This window comes from Euwallacea similis, chromosome 16 (assembly GCF_039881205.1).
Source record: "Euwallacea similis isolate ESF13 chromosome 16, ESF131.1, whole genome shotgun sequence".
NCBI lineage: Eukaryota > Metazoa > Arthropoda > Insecta > Coleoptera > Curculionidae > Euwallacea > Euwallacea similis.
The window spans coordinates 1,737,610-1,752,700 of NC_089624.1; the positions used below are offsets into that span (position 1 = coordinate 1,737,610).

Genomic DNA, 15,091 nt, shown 5'->3' on the forward strand with positions numbered 1-15,091 from the left:
ATATGGTAATATTAATGATGCGGCATAAGGTTAAGTGTTCCTGTTTAGTTTACTTTTCTTCATATTCGTCTTAAACATATCGGAATTGAAATGAACTATTTCCTAGTTTGTTTATGTTTCAATTCATGTTAAGAAATATAAAAGAAGTTGATCTTGAACACTTTAGCTCTAATAAATTAATGAAATTTAAGGTCAGAGAACCAGTTGATAAATTTTTCAGTAAACTCGAAGACTACGATGGGTATAAGAGGCCTCACAACATTCATTAACAATAGAGCCCACCTCTACTTAAAAGAGTACGAACTGCACGATTGCAATGTTGTCATTGATGGCAATAGTCTTGCTTCAAATCTTTACAAGTGGCACTGCAAGAGTAACGACTGCTTTGGCGGCGATTACGATAAATTTGCCCATGTCATCCAAGATTTCTTCACAGTCCTATCTCAGTGTAATATCACTCCATATGTAATTTTGGATGGAGGTTACGAGAGGCGCAAACTTAACACTGTTTTGAGCCGCATGAAGAACAAAATTCATGCTGCAGCATCCTTAAATCCTGTCACCGAAGGCAGTAACTCAGTGTTTCCTTTATTTCTTCGAGAAGTTTTTGTGGACGTTGTTCTCAAGTTAGGGTTAAAAGTAGCTAGGTGCGAATTTGAAGGAGATATGCAGATTTCAGCGATAGCTAAAACTTTGGGTTGTCCAGTGATTAGCTACGACTCAGATTTTTATGTTTTTGGCTGCCTGTATATCCCTTTCACCACTGTGGATATTGTTCCAAAAAAAGCCAAAGTTAAACCTCCAGAGAAACCATATTCATATCTTTCCTCTAAAATATATCACATTGAAGAGTTTCTTCAGGTTTACGGGGGATTAGACAGATCAAATCTGCCGCTATTGGCAGTACTTCTGGGAAATGACTATGTAAATGGAAGCATCTTTAGCCCATTTTTCAAAAACTTAAAAATGCAGAAATGTAGTAACAGCCAAAGTGACCAACAAAAAAGGATTAAGAGTATAATTGTGTGGCTTCAGAATGAAGACGTTGAGAGTGCAATCCAGAAGGTTTTGTCAAGATTTAAAGGCCCTCAAAGAAAACATATTTTAAAGAAAATTCAAAGGGCTATGGAGGGCTATAACCAAGTCAGCCCAGACTTGTTAAAATATTTGAACATTGAGCCATTACAGCAGAATAGGCCTACAGAAGTTGACTTCAGCAATTTTGCCATAAGTGATGATGTTAATGTAGCAGAAGAAGATAATCCAGAAGAAATTGAAGATGAAGCTTTAAGTGATTGTTCAGGATCCATTTCAGAAGTAGATGAATTGAACATTGAAACACAAATTGATAATGAACCTGAATATATGTTACCAGCAACGTTTCAGAATAAATACAGGATGTGTGAATATCCGGCCTGTTTTATGGACATTGTGACTTTAAGGAAATATTACTGTGTGCCCCAAGTGGAAGACAACACTTTAAAAGATTCCCATACAATCAGTTTGGAAATATTGAAACATATTTTTAAAATTTTATGCCCTAATTCCACTAGAAGCCTAACACTAGCATTCAGAATTGGAAAAAGGAGAATCCAATTTGCTTCTTTACATGGGTTCATGGAAAAACTTCCATCATTAGAAGATATAAGAAGCTTCAGTGAAGAAAATAGAAAACTACTTTTATTCAAATTATTATCTATTGACAACAAATTTAGTGTTATTTTCAATTCTTTTCCAGTGGAATGGCATTTATTTCTAATTTCTATGAAATATGCTTTTGATAATAACACTGGAAATTTTGATAATGCTCTCCTTTATGCTTGTGTGTTGTGTTTCATAATTCTAAACTTTATAGATCCAAAAATTGGTTTTTATAGAGTTTCGAAAACTTTTGACAAAAAGTTTTGTCAGACTTTAACAGAAATGAAATCTGAAAACATTCCTTTGGAATTTACAACTTTTGACAACTTGGATAAATCCAGCTGCTTAATGTTTATGGATAAAATGATTTCATTTTTTCAAATGGACTCCAAGCTGAAAATGAATTACAGATTATTTGACAGAACATTAGTGCACTCTTTATCCCAAATTCAAAGTGTCTTTCTTCATGTTAAATATTTAAATGCTCTTTTGGACAATCCTTTTCCTACTCTAGAAATACATAAAATATTTGATGGTACCTTTATTTACAATGTGATATCAAACTTCAGAAAAAGGAAAAATATTATTGAGTACTTAGAGTTATTTCTTAAAAATTGCCCTAGTGTGCTAAGTGCTATAAAACAAACAATGAATGTAGTGTCTAGTTCTATAAACAATACAACAGTTAATGGTCCTTTAAAAAAGACTAGAAAGAAAAAGAAAAAAGCAGTTACTGAAATCGAAAATCCTGAAGATTCACGAATTATTGTCTCAGATGAAGAAGTAATGTTTGATCCTAATAATCCTTATTCACTTTTAGCTATAACATAGTTTGTAGTTTAGGAGAAGAATTAATATATTGTTATTCATTCAGGAAAGTGATAAATTTGTTTATTTTCGTAGGAACAAAAAATAATGGAAAGAAATCAAAGGAAATAACAACCATGTAACAGAAATACTGATAAAATAATATTCCTCTTTATTTCTTATAAAAGCTTTCATAAAACAGCTTAAATAGAGACAGTTTAAAAAAATATGGTGCAAATAATCAGTCATAACAATTACTATTTGGTCTGTTTATAGTATAATTTCATTTTTTATGCTTCTTGACAACTGTTTATTTGGCAATACAATAGAATTCAACAAAATTGTTTCAGAAGGCACACTCACTGAGCAGCCCAATATCGTAATTGATGGATTCAATCTGCCATCATTATTAAACAACCTAGGATTTTCCATTTTGGCAAAAGGCTTATTTGGATCAGGATCACATGGTGTACCCTCAACTCTGGCCCATTGGCCCACTGTGGAGTTCCTTCCAATAATGCTGTGTAAGACTAGACTTCTTTGCTCTATAACTGCTGCATCCAAAACAATACTCTCTCTTATTCTTACTCCCGCTCCAATGTGAACTCCTGGACCAATAGAGACATTGGGACCAATAACTGCAGTTGAATGGATGGTAGCTGAAGGATCAATATGAACGTCTGGAATGATTGTACATTGTTCAGCCCTTTTTCCTGTAGATAACCTCTCAGGATGCTTCTCTTTGTAAAGTTCAAGATAATGACGGTTGGCATATATTGCTGCACTTGCAGTTTTTAACTGAGACCACCAATTGGTGGTCTGTAAAGCACACATTTTGCCAGTTCCAGCTAAAGGAGTTAAGATATCCTGCTCCAGTTGAAGATACCCAGTGTCCTTACTCATGTTACCATTGCCAAATTTGTAAAACTCTTCTTGCTTGAGATTAAAAGTTTCCCCCATAATATTAAATATTTTTAGCGAAAAAACATATATTCCACAATTGATTAGTGTGGAAACATAAGAGCTGGGTTTCTCAACATAATGGGTGACTTCCTGTGTTACCTTATCAATCACCATACATCCAAAATTAAGGGACTGTTGATGTGTAGCTTCTGTGCTCATTACAGTCACCAAGGAAGTTGAATTTCTCTCATGGTGAAACTCGTACAATTCTCTTAAAGGGAAGTCCGCACATACATCCCCATTCAACACAAAAAAGGCATCGGGAGACCCTGAACGAATCTGATCCCGAAAATGGTACAAGCTCCCAGCTGTGCCGAGGGCAGTGAATTCTTGCAAGTACTTAATAGTAACATTGTACTTCATCTGCATGTCACAAACAAACTCTTGTAGCTGAGTTACTGGATAAAATCCTATTATCAATATTTCTTTGAGATCTTTTACCTCTTTACAGGCTTCAATGTGATGCTGAATTACTGGTAACCCGGCCACTGGAAACAGTGGTTTTGGGATGTCTAAAGACAGAGGTCTGAACCTGGTTCCTTTCAAGGGGCCGCCAATTAAAATTACTGCTTTTAACATGGTAGAAGGGTTGTTATACAGTGGCTAACAGCAAAGCTAATATTGTGCATACGTGTCGTAGGATTAGATGTGGCAAAAACTTTAAATGTGCCACGAAAAATTGATCAACACTAAACGATAATAGAATTAAGCATTTTGTTTACTCTGTTCGAACGTAACCTAACTTTTTCAAAGGACAGATGACCTTCCCTCCTAGCAATCTGTCAAAAGTGCAAGGATTTATCAAAACTGAAATCCATTAAAAAATCCAGCACTTAGTGCGAGTGGTGTATGGAGTACGTAAGTGTGAAATGATGATGCCCCATACTTAGTGAGGTAACGCAACACTCCTTTCGCACAAATATACTTTTTGCCCAATAATATATATAAATAAGTAGTGTATGCGATTTTCCTTATGTAACAAAAACGTATTTTTGCCACATTCAACCGGTTTCGCATAACATGAATGGGCTCTCTATATCTCCGCCACTATTAAAATCCCTTGAATCCGTGAGAACGGAAAAGCCTCTATTGTATGCTGCTGGCACAAATTTTACGCTACCTCCTTAAGAACACACACCCGAGGTGGAGGCGGCGAACTAGAAGTTCTCGAATGGAAACAACGGGCAACTGAAATTCCTTAATGGAAACCACAAGGTAAGAAATTGATGGAAAATTATATCCCTTAATTTTCCTAAATTCGTTTATGGAATTTAGACAACCCATATTTCAAACGCAATAGGGACACTCTTAAGGTGCTCTGCAAATGCACAAGTAACTAACTGAATAACTCAAATCTCTTCATTTTCAAAATACTCAACAGAATGATTTTATACTGTCCTCATATCATATTTTTGGCAGCCACCAGACCAGAGATTATCATGGTCCTTTCTACAGTCAGTAAGCCATGAAAATTTATTTGTTTCGCTGCCATAGTTTTGATTATTTTTCCAAACACATTCTCCTTCGACGTTTTCGTTCAGTTAAAAAGTTTAAAATTATTTATCTTCCTCGTCTCGGTGAAAGTTGTATGCAACAAAGTTCATAAATCTAATCGAACGAATAAAGGGCCACCTACCATGACCGAACCACAGCAGACCGCAAAAGACGACAAGCCTACCGAAACGCCCCAGCAAAGACTTGGTAGGATACTTAAGAACCCATTTTTCAATTTTCTCCGAGAACTGAGAAAGAACACACAAGGAATGACAATGATCGCATCTGCTGTAAAGGGAGCTGAGATATGGAGGAATATGTCTCAAAGCGAAAGGGAACCGTACTATTTGATGGCCAGGCAGGCTTCATCTAGGAAACGCAAGAAGTCCAAAGTTCGCAGCGACTTGTTAACAACCAATAATCCAGACCATTGTGATGAGTCGGTCAGTAAAATAGCTAAGGCCAAGAGACGTAAGAGTAGGTCGAGGAGCAAGAGAAAAAGGTCCAGGTCGCATTCGAAAGGCTGTCAGTAAAGGAATATGAACCCTATCAAAATCTAAGTCCCGGTGTAACGAATAAACTCCTGTTTAGTAATTTTTTCATTAGAGAATTTTCAAGATCCTACCTGTTTCTTTCTGTTTGTATTGTATTGAATCGACTGGACTGATACAACAATCCTCCACCGAAACCCGAGATTTATTGCGGCCCACTCGATGCAAGGTGTCTTGCTGAGTGCCCTCAGTATGTTTAAATTCCTCAGCATAGCCCCCTCTGATCCCCTCCCGAGCGAAATATATAGTGTATTGATCCGAGAACCGACCAAAGAACTATATTATAGAAATGAATTGTTAGTAACTCTATGCGACTTCTTAAGTCATTGAGGTATTTCTTATATAATATTCATATTGCAAAATATTGCTATAATTTCCTGCTTTTTTTAATTCTCACACCTTCGTCTCCTTTTTGAAATTCAACTCGTTTGTATAGAAAATTGGCGTTGAATTGCTTTAAAAACGTGATACCACCTTCACGGCGTTGCCACGTTTATAATATCTTGTACTGGTGGAAATTGCGTTTTAGTTATCATCCATTCCGTCAATCTGCCTGTCAATGTGAACTTCAAAGGGAACCTGTCTGTTTTTTGTATCTTTTATTTATTTGAATTTAAAAATTGTGAGGATTGGATTTTTTCCAAATTCCGAAACGAGAAAGAACATTAATTTTCACAGTCCCGAGTCCTTGTCAATGTCAGTTTCTAGTTTCCAGTAGTTTCTGGTGCTGTTTTCTGCATTTCAACATATCTAAAAATAATCTAAATTTGTGACGAACTTGGTAAGTTGACCTATATTATTATAATTGTTCCTATTTAGCATAGATTGAAGTCGTTTTTATTAGATATATTTGTTGCTCATTCCCTAATTGTTGTTAAGCTTGAGGTATTTTGGTAGTAACTGCTGCCAAATTGATATGAAAATTCTATTATTTTATGAGTTCCATGGGACACAGAAAACTACACACTCATATACTTATGTTATGTGCAGAAGATAGGTGTATGTCTATAATATATATACTGGGTGTTGGGCATCAAGCGAAATGTCAAGCCAGATTTATGCCTCCAGCTAATCTGGAGTTGTACAGGGCAAATGATAACATAATGCATACTAATTGTTACAAAGTCAAAAATATATTAACTTTCTATGTCATTCGTTGTATATACCAGAGAGTGAGGAGATAGTAATACTAAGGATGTCCCATTTAAAAATCATACTTTAGGAACGTCACAAACTTTTCCCTACATCCTGCACAGTCTTCAATGTAATTTTAAAATATGAGGAGTATTTCTTTAATATGAATCTTTTCCCATTATGTGCTTTACCATGTATTGCATGAAGTAGATATTTGTATTGTAGGTCTTAAATCACCAATGTTAACTCCTTAATAACTGCCAATTTTTTCTAGTGAGTCTAGAGTTTTTATGTTTAAATCAATTGGGAAATACTGAAATCTAATAACACCCACACTCAAATTACCTTCAATAATTCAACACCAAGATTTTTGGAACAGTAATCAAACATTTGATCATTTCAAACTCTAAAAATTGTTATGGATAGTATCCAATATAAGCAAAGGATGGTGAACACTCTGTTGAAATAAACAACTGAGTAATTAAGTAAAGTTGAGTCATTCAAAATAATTAAACTGCATAATTAATGAATGTAGATTAAATATATAAAAGTAAATTCTGGTGTTTCCCTTTAACAGAAATTAACAATTAGCCCATATTACCCCATATTTACTTATTCCACATCTGTTAAGGCTCCAACCCAAAGAATTATAATCATTAAAAAAATATCTTTTTTCTACTCTTATCATCTTTATTACATTTTTTGGCTTCATCTCACGCATTTACAAGCTTTTTTACTTGTCCTTTTTACTTAAAACTTTGTACTGCACACAAGACGTTTCTATTATGTTTAAATTGAATTTTCTGATGTACTATTTCGTTTTTTTCTCGTGCTTCTTCAATGTTACATTTTGGTGCTATTTTCCTAGAATTACCTCGTCTTATATACTTACAGAACGTGTGAATGATTTACTAACACTGAAACTGAAGGAGAGTACTATTTATTCTAATCCTGGTCCCCCTGGTGGGTGGATTGAATATCGATAGGTATACAGTCAGTACATAGATTCGGTACTTATTGAATAGTTTAATACTTCTTTAAGTGGTTGTGAAGGCAGGTAATGAGTTGTAATTATAAGTTTAATTTTTGTGAATCACATGCAAATTAGGGGAAAATTTGCGTTTATCGGTTTATAGTTCGAATTTGCAAAAAAAAATGTTAATTAGATTTTATAAGTTCCCCAGAAAAATAAGTTACATTTATATAAATCAGGTGATCACAGTGGCCCGTACTGAAGGCAGCTATTTCCGCCACCGGTCCATCGACTTGTGTAAAACAAATCATCCGTAAAAAGAATGGTCCTATAAAATAAGAGTTGAGCTGAATTGGCTTATTTTCACTTCAAGAATAAGTGGTACGCTCTAATACGGGAATAGCCTGTATTGCAGCAATCTAGTAAATCGCAAAAATAAATATTTTGGAAAAGCCACACTCCCAACTAATAATAGCGTATAAACACTGAAGAAATCCCTAGTTCTATTTTAAATTTACTATATTTTTATTTGTAGTTTCACCTCTGATTACAATGATGTCATGCCTCGTTTTAGATAATCCATTCACTCCTATCGTTTACCTCATTTCGCATCATCGGCTCTGGTTGCTATTTTACTGTACTGATCATTTGTCTTTGTGATTCAGGCTGCTGTTTATGTTGTAAATTAACATATTGATTAATATATGTATATAAGTTCTATTGGATTTCACTTAACACGTCAAACGAAACACGAATTTTTGTGTAAATGAACAACAATAAATAAGTGTTTCTGAGGCTATTTGCGTGAGCCTGTCCTCTGGCTTACTTATGCAATATGTGGCTTGTGCATGTGTAATAACTGAGTTCGTTAACTTTGGATACATTCGTGTGTTTAAGAGGTATTATGGTCTTATCGATTTCTTTGGATCTAAAATTTTAATTAATGGCTTAACCACTATTTTGTAAACGATTTTTTGTCGGACTTCTTCAATCGACATCGGCATAGTAGTGATAGGAAAGGGCCTGAAAACAAGTATTGGGACTTGTTTACAAGAGTAGTTATTGCTGTGAACACTCAATGTTCGTGTTCCTCATTGAGAGTTATTAAAGTTACAAGTAAGAAAACACTTTTAAAGATAATTTAAATAGTTGCGATATCTCGTAGGTCAGTAGAGACATTGCCCTAAAAAAAATTCATCAGATCAGATCTTCTTGTTTGTTATTTTCTATTGGGCGTATGTCGGCACAGTAATTTTTTGTCATATTTTTTTACTTTTTTCTAATGTTTTATCCGTATCATGCTTTTCCCACGTATTTCGAGTATAATTTCATAGCGTATTCCAATAGGCGCATGTCAGCATATTTCTTTTTAAGCACAGGCTCCCATTAAAATACTTTTATGTGTCTCAACTTATGATAAATGTATATTTGATTAGTTTTTTCTTTGCAGAACAAAAATGGCCGATCCAGGCTTTCCAGGCCAACACACGACGACCACAACAGTAAAGTCTTCAAATACAACAGTGGACACCACAATCCGCTTCGATACATCCTACATCACGACCATTCCTGGATATCTCAAAATTGCAGCTATTGTAAGCTTTCATTCCAATAACTTGTGATAAACACCGAAACATTACAATATTGTTTTTAGGCTTTAAATTTGCTGGGATTTATTTGTATAGAAGCTAGCGGAGTATTTTCATACCATTCCAGAGGAACATGGTTTAATTTCGTGTCCATGACCGCATTTTGGGTTACTGGCATACTTCTTGCTTTCTACTTGTTCCATATCATTGAGAGATATTACAGGATTCCTTGGCTCAAGTAAGTATTTTGTTTGTATTGTCGTGCCTTATATGTTTCAATTATTTCTCATAATTCTAAAAATGTGAACGAATTTGTTTTCCGGCTAACGATTCATCCAAAGGAATTAATGAGCATTGATTAAATGCGTAACATTGTTTTGTAATAAATGGAGAATTTTAATGTTTTCCCAGACAGCTTTCTCTTATCTTTAATATTTTGTCGAATTTGTTAAATAGCAATTATTGTGCTTAGTATACACCTAAGATAGCATAAAACAATTAGATAAGAGTAGGTACAGGTTTTAGAATGCCCCAATGTTGATTATGTTCTCTATAGAATAAGGATCCCAAAGTGTAATATTTTAAAATATACATTTCAGTCTGTTGTTAGGCCATCTTAGGGGTTTTAAGTTTTGAGGAGGTCATCTGGAGGTCTAAGGTTCACTAGAAACGAAACATAGATATATATGGCTCTCAATACATTGAGACCATAAAAGCATAAGATACATTCATTTCCGATACCATTTGGCTCATATTTAATATTGACGAATTAATCAAGCCCCCAACTTTCTTCCACATGCAATGAATTATCTGTTTTTACCAGGTTTGAATTCATCTACTGTGCATTGTGGGCAGCATTGTATCTTATAGCTGCAAGTCTGGCAGTATCGTTTAAAGTGGAAGCATACATCGCTGCAGGGGTAAGTGATTAAAATTATTTTAGGGGATGTAGGTTGTGTTTTTAATAGTAATTCATATATGTACATCGTTAGTTCCGTTTTATCTGCATTCTTGAAATGTTTTCAAATATAAGGGTTTTATTTAAAATTGAATTTTTAATGCCATTTCCCCTTAATCGGGAAGTGCTAAAACCCCGTTTGGTACTTCTTTTAATGCAATCTTATTGTGTGAGTTTTTATCATATATTAATGTGAGAAAGTATGTTTTCTAATGATATCACATGCTTAAATTACTTTTTGTTCTAGTTCTTTGGATTCTGCGCTATGGTGGTTTACGCCATCGATGCCTTTTTGAAATTCCAAGGTATCAAAACGGGACAGTTAGCTCAGGGGGAACGAGTTTTGAATAAACAATCAACCACCACCGTTACCACGCCCTCCGCTTACCCATAAAAATGCAGAAGAACGTGGCAGCTTTAAAGCCCTTAAGACGATGTATATTGGCCAGTTATCTTTTATTTCGGATCTGAAAATTTGGGTAAAATTGTATAATTTTTTTCTGTTGAAACATTGATTTTTCCATCCAGGTTTCTACTTTTAGCAGAGGCAACAGTTGTGCAACTGTGTGAAATTCCCATCAAAAATGATGCCAGCTCCTAGTTAAACATATTTGAAAAAAGTGCGCCTCTTAACAGAATTCAACACAGTTGTACAATTATTGATTCTGTCGAATATAGGGTCATTACGGCTAGAGCCATATTCTTGAGTCTGGGGAGTAAAATATAACGTTTTACGGGAGGTTTTCGTTCTCCAGAGCCAAGAAGCCCTAGATTTTTGTAAAAACTTAATAGTTTAAGTTACTTTTCAAGGAAAATAAGTGACTTACAGATACTTTTATTTACAAATAACACACGTACGAACTGGTATATGTTTGAAACGTAGTTTAACGCTAAGATATTTTTTTATAATCGTTGTGTTCACTGATTGTAGATGTTACCACTTTATTTTAAGGTAAGTTGTTAATGTTTTTAGAAAATTAAGTGTTAACGATTTTGCCTTTTGCTTGCTTTCATTTATTTTTAAATTTGCACTGCACATACCTGGATTATGAAGAAAATTCTGCATAAATTCCTATTTTTAGGAACTTGCGATAGCTTTACCGCATACGCATGCGAGCTGCAAGAAGCATTTTACCTCATGCAAAATAAAGTGGCATGTGTCAGTGTCAAAAATCTTTGCGGTTAATGTAATGCCGTGACCTTTGACATGTGTGCGATAAAACCTTTTACTGCATGTGTGCATGAAAAGCATTTATTACAGGTTAATACTTAACTTATAGAAGGCAGCAAAGTAACACTTTCGCGCTCGTAGAAATATATTGTACCTACCACGTGTGAAAGTGTCTTGTTCTACTAGCATACGGTAGAGTGAATTGTTGCACACTATGTTTTACCTTACGCGTGTCAAGCTGAGGCAATTGCTACGTGTACGGTAAAACTTTCACCAGACAGATTTTACCGCACGCTAATATTTATTATTTATTTATAACACGTGCAAAAGTAGCGCGTAAGAAGTTCGGAAAGTATTATCTTCGGAACTTGTTAAAAAACTGTTACGTTGGAGCAAAACAGAGTTCGGTAACGTTGTTTATTCAGAATATAGTTAGATTTTAGTACGATTCTTATTTATTAAACCGTAAGTTAAAAAACTGTTAGTTCCACATGCAATAATTGTGGAACCTTTTATTCAAATTGGTATCTCAAATATTTCAGGAGTATATCCAGTAAAAACTGCAGGGTGTAAGTAAATCGAAGTTGTTTATTCCCAAAAATATATAAAACTGATCATTACAGGATATAGTAGGAGAGTATGTTTCATAGTTAATGTTAAAATCACTTTGTGAAATACAGTGGAGATGAAGGGAGCTCCAATTTTGATGTAATATTTTAATTCTAGGCAGGTGATTTAATGCACAGGACGTTGGATAGCGTCATCTTGCTCTTAATATACTTGCGCTCTTGGGTTGTAATGTCAAGGTCAGTTTCTGTCATTTTGATCCTTTTCTTCATATCTTGTAGAACGGATTGATTTTATTAAGTGCTTGAAATTAATTTTGGACCTCCCAGGAACGGAGTTATCTTCCACGAATTAAATGCCCTCTAATCTAGCTATCCCAACTGCATCCAAAGCATTTAACGGTCCATACCCCATAAAATTTTGGTTTGGCATAGCTCCATCGGGAAAGAAACCATCCGGCAAAGGATGCCAATCAGCTATCTGTTCTCTAGTGACTAGTCTTTGGGCTGTGACGTGGGCACATATAAGCCTTATACTTGTTATGGTCTTCAACATTGATCATTTCGAATGTATCTGCTGTGTATGAACCGACCTCATAGAACGGCTTATCAACTTAGGGCTTAGACCTAATAAGGGCTCGAAGGTCAGGGATTACTCTCTCTTCTGGACCTGGACACTGGCCATTGTTTTCATTTTTATTAGTTATTGCGAAGCTGGAGTTATTCTTCTTATTACGTCTTCCCTTCCAGTTCTGTAATTGGAGGGTCGATTCGGTTCTGGACACAGGATAGATCAAGGGTTCTCGATCATTGACGAATCGTAGTTAGTCTTCTCTTGATGCTGCCAAGTTCTGTGCAAATTACATTCTGCTTCGTCTGTCAACATAAATAATAAAGAAAATATCATATTGATGCACTTAAGTTTGCGACCCAATGGCGAGAGTGAGTTTGGACCCTGAAAACTTTTCTTGAATCACCATTTTGTTGCCTAACTCTGTGTATAGCACAACGTTTTTATATGTTTCCAACCCTGACACATTCCTATGTACATGTTTCTCAATCACTTCTGCTTTGCATTATTTTTAAGTTTGTTATATTAATAATGAGACTCTAAAAACAACGAATCTCTCTTTCAAGGCGCTTGTATTATGCTTTTTGCGTTTTGTTGGTGTACAACCCTGCTTTTTAGGGAAAAATTCGTTTGATTTATTAAAATTTTATATCTGATAAAGCATTAATAAAAAGCTCATAAATGTAATTCTTGAATGGATATTAATTTTTTTTCTTAGGTGTAAAATTTTAAATGGTTTAATCGGTTTGTTACTTAAATACACGATATAAACATTTATATTTGTATTATCCTTAATATGTATTAAAATAAATCCATACCTATATAATGCAACATATCATGGTTAATATCAAATGGGTCCATGTAATACGTGAGATTCTACCACTACACTGACATAACAATAATAATAATTATTGCAGTAAGATCTAAATAAGTAATTTTGGATGCTTAAAAAGCAATTACTGTTTATGTGACTTTTCAGAAGAATACATTTTTTAAATAAATCGTTAGATCTATCTATTTTTTCTAATTTGCAATTTTTTAAATATTTTCAGCAGTGTATTATTGCAATTTAATATTCAACCAATACATAAGATGGTAAATAAAAATATTTATGATATACCTATTACATACGCGTGTCATTGACTAATCTTTTTATATCATCTTTACACAATTTAATCAAGTCACAATCTTATCACAACCTAAAACATGTATTTATATAATATTATAGTATGTACTGATATAATAGTTTTTAATTGTACTTTATACTGATAAATAGGTCCACTACCATGTTTGCTCGATTGCAGATATATAAATTTTAACCAAAAATCACATAATTTATTTCATTACTACTCCAATATCCCTTTTTGTTTAATGCTCACTTCCCTTTATATTTTAATAAAACAACCCTATAATTAATTTAGCGAAAATTCATGAATAACCGAGACCATTGCTCTCATTTTATTACACAAAATGCCCAAATTGTCATCTGTATATTGATCAATTATCGATTTCACCACCCAAAAATTCAAACTTCTTAACAAGAAGATAAACCGAATCGCAAGCATTTGATATATTGCATTGGCAACGACTGTTTATAGTTTTGGTTGATCTTGGCACGATAAATCCAATTGACGATGTGTCAACACTTTGTTATTACATATAATAATAGATAATTATTGTTGCAGATATTAACAAATTTGAATTTTTTAAATGAATCTAACATCTTGTAATTTCATAACGAGGCATTTCCGGACTATAATCTCAATAACAAACTAACACAATTTTCGAATAAATTATCCAGTTCTGAAGTTTGGTCCACTAATTATGACTCATTCTGTATAAGACTTTTCCAAACCATTCGAGAAACTAGCCGTGTACCACGTTGGCCTGCTGGTTACCGCCTGATCATCGAAGTAGAGCGACGTCGAGCGTAGTAAGCAAATTGATAGGAGACTGGAGATAAAGGACGACCTTCTACATCACCACAAAAAGAACTGGCCCTCAGGCAAAAATATACTTCATGATGTCTTTCGAAGATTTTTGTCGTGATAGAAAAAAACCGTTCGAGAAACGAATCTACAAACACAACGCAGGTATAAAAAAATCAATTTATTAACTGAACTGATTATAAACTCACAATATAAGTGCCTATGCAATGAAATAACTAATATTCTGAATGAAAATAATAATAAATTATCTACTTATAATAATATATTATTAATCTTAATAAATTGGATTAAAACTATTATGATAGGAAGAGATTTAAAGATTCAGCAGTAAATTTCCACGACAATGAGGCTTTAATAGACACGATTTTGATTTCTTAATTTAATCCTCAATTCTCTCGTATTGCAATAATTAGTTCTTTAAGGTAGATTATGAACTACAATATTGTCTTTTTACAAGTGTATCATGTAAATTTGTTATAATATGGCAGTAGCCATATCCGACATTACACAATTTTGGTTACATATTAAAAAAATATAGCAAAATCGCTTTTGACCAATTTATTTCCATTATTCTATGATATGTTATCGTGAAAATAAGCTGTTTGTTAGTTTGTAACAATCGATTAATAAAAAACATTTTCTTAGTGAATATAATATCAATATTAATGATAATTTTTTTCATTTAGATAAACAATGTTTAGTTTTAATTTTCATTATTCTACTA

The 15,091-nt window shown here is 33.9% G+C and overlaps 3 protein-coding genes across 3 annotated transcripts; 2 read left to right on the forward strand and 1 right to left on the reverse strand.

The window, feature by feature from the left end:
- The first annotated feature begins 160 nt into the window (after positions 1 to 160).
- Positions 161 to 2,519, forward strand: LOC136414038 (protein asteroid-like). Its single transcript, XM_066397830.1, has one exon. The coding sequence runs from the start codon at positions 238 to 240 to the stop codon at positions 2,470 to 2,472; it is 2,235 nt and encodes a 744-aa protein (XP_066253927.1). The 5' UTR covers positions 161 to 237; the 3' UTR covers positions 2,473 to 2,519.
- Positions 2,520 to 2,604: 85 nt separating this feature from the next.
- Positions 2,605 to 4,165, reverse strand: Gmppa (GDP-mannose pyrophosphorylase A). The gene has a single exon (XM_066397826.1). The coding sequence runs from the start codon at positions 3,988 to 3,990 to the stop codon at positions 2,719 to 2,721; it is 1,272 nt and encodes a 423-aa protein (XP_066253923.1). The 5' UTR covers positions 3,991 to 4,165; the 3' UTR covers positions 2,605 to 2,718.
- Positions 4,166 to 6,023: 1,858 nt separating this feature from the next.
- On the forward strand, positions 6,024 to 13,744 carry LOC136414055 (CKLF-like MARVEL transmembrane domain-containing protein 4). Its single transcript, XM_066397850.1, has 5 exons — positions 6,024 to 6,237; positions 9,014 to 9,158; positions 9,218 to 9,390; positions 9,976 to 10,072; positions 10,358 to 13,744. The coding sequence occupies exons 2-5, from the start codon at positions 9,021 to 9,023 to the stop codon at positions 10,502 to 10,504; spliced, it is 555 nt and encodes a 184-aa protein (XP_066253947.1). The 5' UTR covers positions 6,024 to 6,237; positions 9,014 to 9,020; the 3' UTR covers positions 10,505 to 13,744.
- The last annotated feature ends 1,347 nt before the right edge of the window (positions 13,745 to 15,091 follow it).